Below are 6,272 nucleotides of genomic sequence, written 5' to 3'. Positions count from 1 at the left end.
CCCCCCCCCGCATGAGTATGCAGACTTTGGCTGATCATGCATTGAATTATGCGATCGCGTGATCACGTTTTTCTGGGGGGACTGAATAAGATACGGTTAGCTTTAAAAAGCAAATAACTACGCCATTGAAACGATGCTTAAATATTATATACAGACAAGTTAAAGTTGTGAAGTAATAATGTTAAAAACAGCTAATTTAAAGTTATGAATGCTAATAACTCATAAGTCGACGTGCTGACTTCGCTCATTACGTGCGTCTCGGCTCCATGCACCTTTTCTTCCGACTTCTTACAATCCTATTTTATTCTTTTGAGTATTAAATGCCACAATATCCCACTTCTTTATAATGTATGTTTATTAAAAAAATACTTCAGAATTACTTGTTGACCATTCATCCATGTATTACCAGCACCCACCCTTTTTTAAACCTTGTGTTGTCTTCTCATCACTATTGAAAATCCACACTTTTTTGACGCTTTTATCAATGTTTTTTTTAACTTTTCCTTATGTTTTTGTCCCATCTTTTAACCCTTTTGACGCTTTTTTTCAATGTTTGTCACTTTTTGGACATTTTCAACACTATGTAACCCTAACTTACTAACTTTTTACAGTACATTTTGGAATTTATGGTCAATAAACCTAATTCATAGGAAATTCTACCCAATGTTTGAGTTGGAAAAGCAGAAATGATGAATTATTGAGACTAAAATTAAAGGAATGGATGTTGATGGATAATCGCAGACTGGAATATGTCAACTTTTACTCAACACTATTTCAAAAGCACTTCAATTTCTTTTTCAAATGCTATAAAATTGAACAAGACACCCCAAAATGAATGAAAGTAGAGATTTGTACTTGCCAAAGAGCGTTGTGTGGAATCAGTCACGTTATTTTGGGGAATTAAAAAGAACATTGATGTAGGAAAACGGGTCAATTTGACCCGAGGACAACATTAGGGTTAAATTTGTGTCACACCCAGGTGTTGTATACTCTGCTGGGGTTTTAATTTCATGGGGTGTTTAGATGTTTTTTTTTCTTATTCCTACGTCTTGATGTCTTTTATGTGGCTTACACTCTATTGAATCTCTTGTATCCCTCTCTCATTTCTCTTCCTATTTTGCATGCGTCCCTCAGAGGCAATAAAGTATCCCATATCCCGTTCTTTCTAAGCTCTCCCAAAGAGAGAAAGGGAAGGTCAGTAATGCTCAGAAAAGTGATGACAGATGACGTGTACTGGATGTGGCTCCATGTAGCTTTAGCCTGCATTTCATTAGACAGATGTGTCAACAGAAAGTGGTTTTTTTCTGCATTACGGTTCCCGGTGAGCTCCGATGTTTCCGCCTCAGCTCTCCCGCTCTGCCTTCTGCTAGTTTGCTCTCTTCTCCGTGCTGGCTGCTCTCGCTTCACCACCAAGTACTCCAGCTTTGCTTTGCTTGGCTGAACATGCCTTTCTGTCCCTCGCTGCGCAGCTTCGTCGGAGTCTGTACAGCACGATGTGATGCAAGACAACAGGCAGGGTTTGGAGAATTGTGTCACAGCGTCTGACCTTGTTTTACCACTTCTTTCTGTGTGTGTGTCTATGTGCGCATGTCGGTTTGTGCAATCTGTCGGCGTACGTTCATACATGCTTTGGTGCATTGCCTATTACGTGTTTGTTGTGGGTTTCTGGCGTGTCCGTGCGTGTCATTTGTCGGTTTGTGTGTGACCGTCTCCAGGCCAGACTCCGCGGAAGGTTTCTCTTCTTGTCCTTCGACTGGTAGTCGCAACGGAGAGAAGGATTGGGAAAATGACTCCACCACCTCATCCACTCCCTCCAACAACGAGTACACAGGTAGAGTGCATACTTTTTACACAGTGTGTCAACATTTACACAGCTACTGCACATGACAAGATATTTTATTTCTTGCAGTCTCATGTGTGTGTTTTCTTCCTACAGGACCCAAACTTTACAAGGAGCCCAGTGCCAAGTCCAACAAGCACATCATCCAGAACGCCCTGGCTCACTGCTGCCTGGCTGGCAAAGTCAACGAGGGGCAGAAGAACAAGATACTCGATGTATGTTTTCGCAATGATGTGTCCGTGTCTTTCTGCATTCAATATTCTGCACAAAAAGAAAGACTTTTCTCTGGGTTTTTTCTGCAGGAAATGGAGAAATCCGAAGCCAATAACTTCCTTGTGTTGTTCCGCGACGCCGGATGCCAGTTCAGGTCTGTGTACGCCTACTGCCCCGAGACGGAGGAGATCACCAAACTGGCCGGCATCGGGCCGAGGAGCGTCACGACCAAGATGATCGAGGGGCTGTACAAGTACAACTCGGACAGGAAGCAGTTCAGCCAGATCCCGGCCAAAACCATGTCCGCCAGCGTGGACGCCATCACCATCGCCAGCCATCTGTGGCAAACCAAGAAGCAGGGGACGCCCAAAAAACTGCACACTAAGTAGCGCCAGATGGCCGGGGGGGGGGGGGGGGGAAGGTTTGGACTTGATTCTCTGGAAATTGCGGATTTTACTTTTTCAATAAAAAAACGCACGATCCCACTGTAACAAATCACAACTGGAATGTAGAACACAAGTGGGCCTCACACATGTTGTTACAGAGTTGTCACAATCTGGACTACTTAAATGGGGCACGAGTGTGTACTGTGTGTCAGCATGTGTATCGATGTTCTCATGTGCCAAAAAATAAAAAGAGAGGAAAACAATAGGCGGACCAATGCCTTACCTAGTTGAACCACTGAAGCACTGAATGTTTGGTTCCTATAAGTTAATCATGTGCGGCCTTATGCTTGTTTTGTGTCATACGGATGCGCTGTGAGTGTTGGTGTCATTTGGTCAGCGCATGTTATAAAACGTCTGTTGTGATACAGGAGAGCTTGTGTCATGGGGATCAGACCCCCCCCCCCCCCCTTTCCCTTCCCTTCCCCCTAGCCCAAGTTGATATAAGGGTGGCCTGTCTGATCTGTGATCAGGTAGAGGCAGCATTTTAAAATTTTGCTGCTACACAGGCAGGTTTTCTTAACATGTGACTGAAAAAACATATAAAAGTTCATCAAATTTGTGTATGTGTGTGTGTGTGTGTGTGTGTGTGTATAGTGAAGTGCCAAGACGAGTAACAATTCCTCAGTTGGTGATTGCGATTACCTTGCAGAAGTGTGAAATGATGAGCGTATTGAGCATACCGAGTAGCATGAAAAAGAATTCTGGAGAGCACCTGCAATACACTCTTAATTTATTTCATTTTGATAATGCTTTGAAGACCTTTTGATCTTAGATTTTATTCAGAGAAACGTAATATACTGTACATAAATAAGTTTGTATGGGATGGCAGATCCATTGGAAATGAACGAGTCCGCTTGTGGTAGCTAGCTTTCATAATTTAACACACGTGCATATCAGTGTGTTGTCCTTTGGGGCCTTTAATTGGGCTAAAAATGCAAAACAAAATCAATAGTCATCATCAGTAGTAGAATAGACGGATATCCCACCCTGTGTCATCAGTCTTTGCAATTTAAGAGTAATTGAACGCACCATTGTTCATGTTGAAGTTGGAACTAACAAATACTCAAAATGCCACTTTCATGTGGATATTGTCTTAACTTTTAGATCTTGATTACCCTCAAAGTAGTCCACAATTGTAAATACATGAATTCACCTATGATAGCACTTCAAGACCCGGTCCACTGTCGTTGAGTTGTGTCCGCTTCATGCTTTTTACTTTACTTTCACATTACTGTTACATTTTTTTTATTATCACATTCCTTCCTCAGTGTGTGTTTTTGGCACTGTACAGATATATTTTGGCATAAAGAAGTATTTTTTGTAATGACATTGACCTGTTGGAGATGTGTACTAATGACGCAGTACAGTTGTTGAAGCAAGTATGTTGAAAGCAAAGGCAAGGTATATAAAGTCTTAATGGAGGAGGCTTTATTGTGGTATTACATTAAAAAAAAGTCCTTAAGTATACTGAGAAAATCATAGTTTTTTTCCAACTCTGAATCCATTTTTGTTTGCAATTTACTAAATATGCTCAACTGTTCATGGGTTTTGGTTGTTTTTCTATTACTTGAGCTATATTAAAATGCCAGCTATCAACAGTATGCATGGTGTCTCATTTCACATCCCTGTCTATATGGATTTAAGTGTATTGTTAGCCTAATTTAAACTGACAAAATAGCACAGGAGCTAACTTAATAACATGCAATCATCATAGACATATGCATTAACTGCTTGTGTCGTCGTTATCATCATTATTGTGATAGAGAGACTCAGACAATTCACAAAAAGTCTAGTCACTCTGCAACACCAGACATACTTTTATCTTAATAATCATCATCCTCGTCATTGCCTGTAGTAGTGTGATGTGTACTACTAATGAAGCTTTACTGGCGCAGACCCTAAATAATACAAGTTGTTCAGAAAATCTGCCCTTTATCCACCCTATGCTCATATGTCAGGGCTAGGGCCATTTCTCTAATGACAAATGAAAGGGATCCTTATTAAAATCTTTGTTTATGTTACAGAAAATGGATTTCAGCTCATGTAGCCGCTTCAATTCTGATCAAAGTTGGTGTTACTCTCAAAAACTAAGTATTGTTCTGTCTCTAATTGTTCTGCTGCGTGCTAATTTTCAAATTGATGTTTTTTTTAAGCACCTATGAGTTGGACAAATATGACATTCTTAGATACATCATTTTACATTCCTTTATAACAAGCTCGTCATGGTCCTGCACCATCTTATCTTAAAGAGCTCATAGTACCTTACTCCCCCACCAGAGCACTGCGCTCCCAGAATGCAGGGTTACTTGTGGTTCCTAGAGTCTCTAAAAGTAGAATGGGATCCAGAGCGTTTCTCTCCTGTAGAACCAGGTTCCAGTTTGGGTTCAGGAGGCAGACACAGTCCCCACATTTAAGAGTAGGCTTAAGACTTTCTTTGAGAAAGCTTATAGTTAGGGCTGGCTTAGGAGAGTCCTGAACCATCCCTTAGTTACGTTGCCATAGGCCTAGACTGCTGGGGGACTTCCCATGATGCACTGAACACCTCTCTCCTCCTCCTTCTCTCCATCTGTATGCAGCCTCATTCCATTAATGCATGTTACTAACTCAACTTCTTCCGTTTCCCTGAGTCTTGTGCTCTCTCGCCCCCGTGGTCTTGTGCTCTCTCGCCCTCTCCTCTCCCCTCCTATTGCTTCCTGCAGGTGTGTCTGGCTTTGGATCTGTGGTTGGAGTCACCTGCTGCCTTCATGTTTCTGCACAACACCCTCTGCTACTGTTCTCCATGAATTTCTCTGTCTCTCTGTCTCTCTCTGTCTCTTTTTCTCTGACACCAAACCGATCGAGGCAGATGACCTTGGGCCATGGTTCTGCTCGAGGTTTCTGCATCTAAAAAAGGAAGTTTTTCCTTGCCTCTGTTGCATAGTGTTGTTGGGTTTCTGTAAATAACATCACAGAGTACGGTCTAGACCTGCTCTTTTATGAAAAGCGCAATGAGATAACTGTTGTTGTTGTTAATAAATAAAATTGAACTAAATTGAATTATAACTTGTATACATATAAATGTTTAACAGATGTGATATTTAGTTTTGCATGGGTTGTGGAAATAATGTATTACATTATGCAATAGACTTTGGCTGTGACAGGATAGAGGTTTGCCCTGAGGGGCATCTAACTGGTCAGTGCTAATGGAGACAGGGCACTGCAGGCACAAACAGCTTACACAAATCCCCATGTTTTGGAAGTACAAGTTAAAATAGCCTACTATATTCAAAATCTTGCCTAAGTGTAACAAAAATATACCTTAAGCACCAAAAGTGAAAGTATACATTTGTAGAATGGCTCATGTCAGAATCATATCTATAACCCTGGATTATTATTATTAATGATGCATTATGTGTAGAACATCACTAATGTTACAGCTAGTAGGAGCTAATTTTAGATACTTCATTTAGGCTACTGCCAGGTAGCTTAATAATAATATCTCATCACTTATTAGTTTTGCATTAATAATCTGACTGCAAAGTATCTTGTAGGCAATAAGTGTAGTGGAGTAAAAAGTACAATATTGGCTTCTAAAATGGACAGAATAACAGAAAATGGAAAGTTCGAGTACCTCAAAATGTGGTGTTTCAAACCACCACTGTACTATACACAAGCCAAACATTGTGAGGAAAGTAAGGCCAATTTTGCACATAAGATTAAAAAGGCCCCATTTTAACCACTGTGCACTCCACTGTGTCGTGACACACAAGTTTAAAGGTCCCATGACATGGTGC

The 6,272-nt window shown here is 41.0% G+C and overlaps 1 protein-coding gene across 1 annotated transcript in view; it reads left to right on the top strand.

Annotated features, from left to right (window-relative positions):
- camsap2b (calmodulin regulated spectrin-associated protein family, member 2b) overlaps positions 1–4,100 on the top strand; it is a gene marked incomplete at its 5' end in the record, with an annotated part of 46,328 nt that extends 42,228 nt beyond the window's left edge. The window contains 4 exon segments of the mRNA XM_032531435.1: positions 1,135–1,194; positions 1,716–1,831; positions 1,937–2,055; positions 2,143–4,100. Of these exon segments, the coding sequence (XP_032387326.1) occupies positions 1,135–1,194; positions 1,716–1,831; positions 1,937–2,055; positions 2,143–2,442 (595 nt within the window). The 3' untranslated portion in view covers positions 2,443–4,100.
- Positions 4,101–6,272: the final 2,172 nt, after the last annotated feature.

Source organism: Etheostoma spectabile, chromosome 12, assembly GCF_008692095.1.
Source record: "Etheostoma spectabile isolate EspeVRDwgs_2016 chromosome 12, UIUC_Espe_1.0, whole genome shotgun sequence".
NCBI lineage: Eukaryota > Metazoa > Chordata > Actinopteri > Perciformes > Percidae > Etheostoma > Etheostoma spectabile.
Note: the sequence above shows the minus strand (reverse complement) of the source record. Positions and strands in the feature narration are given on the sequence as shown.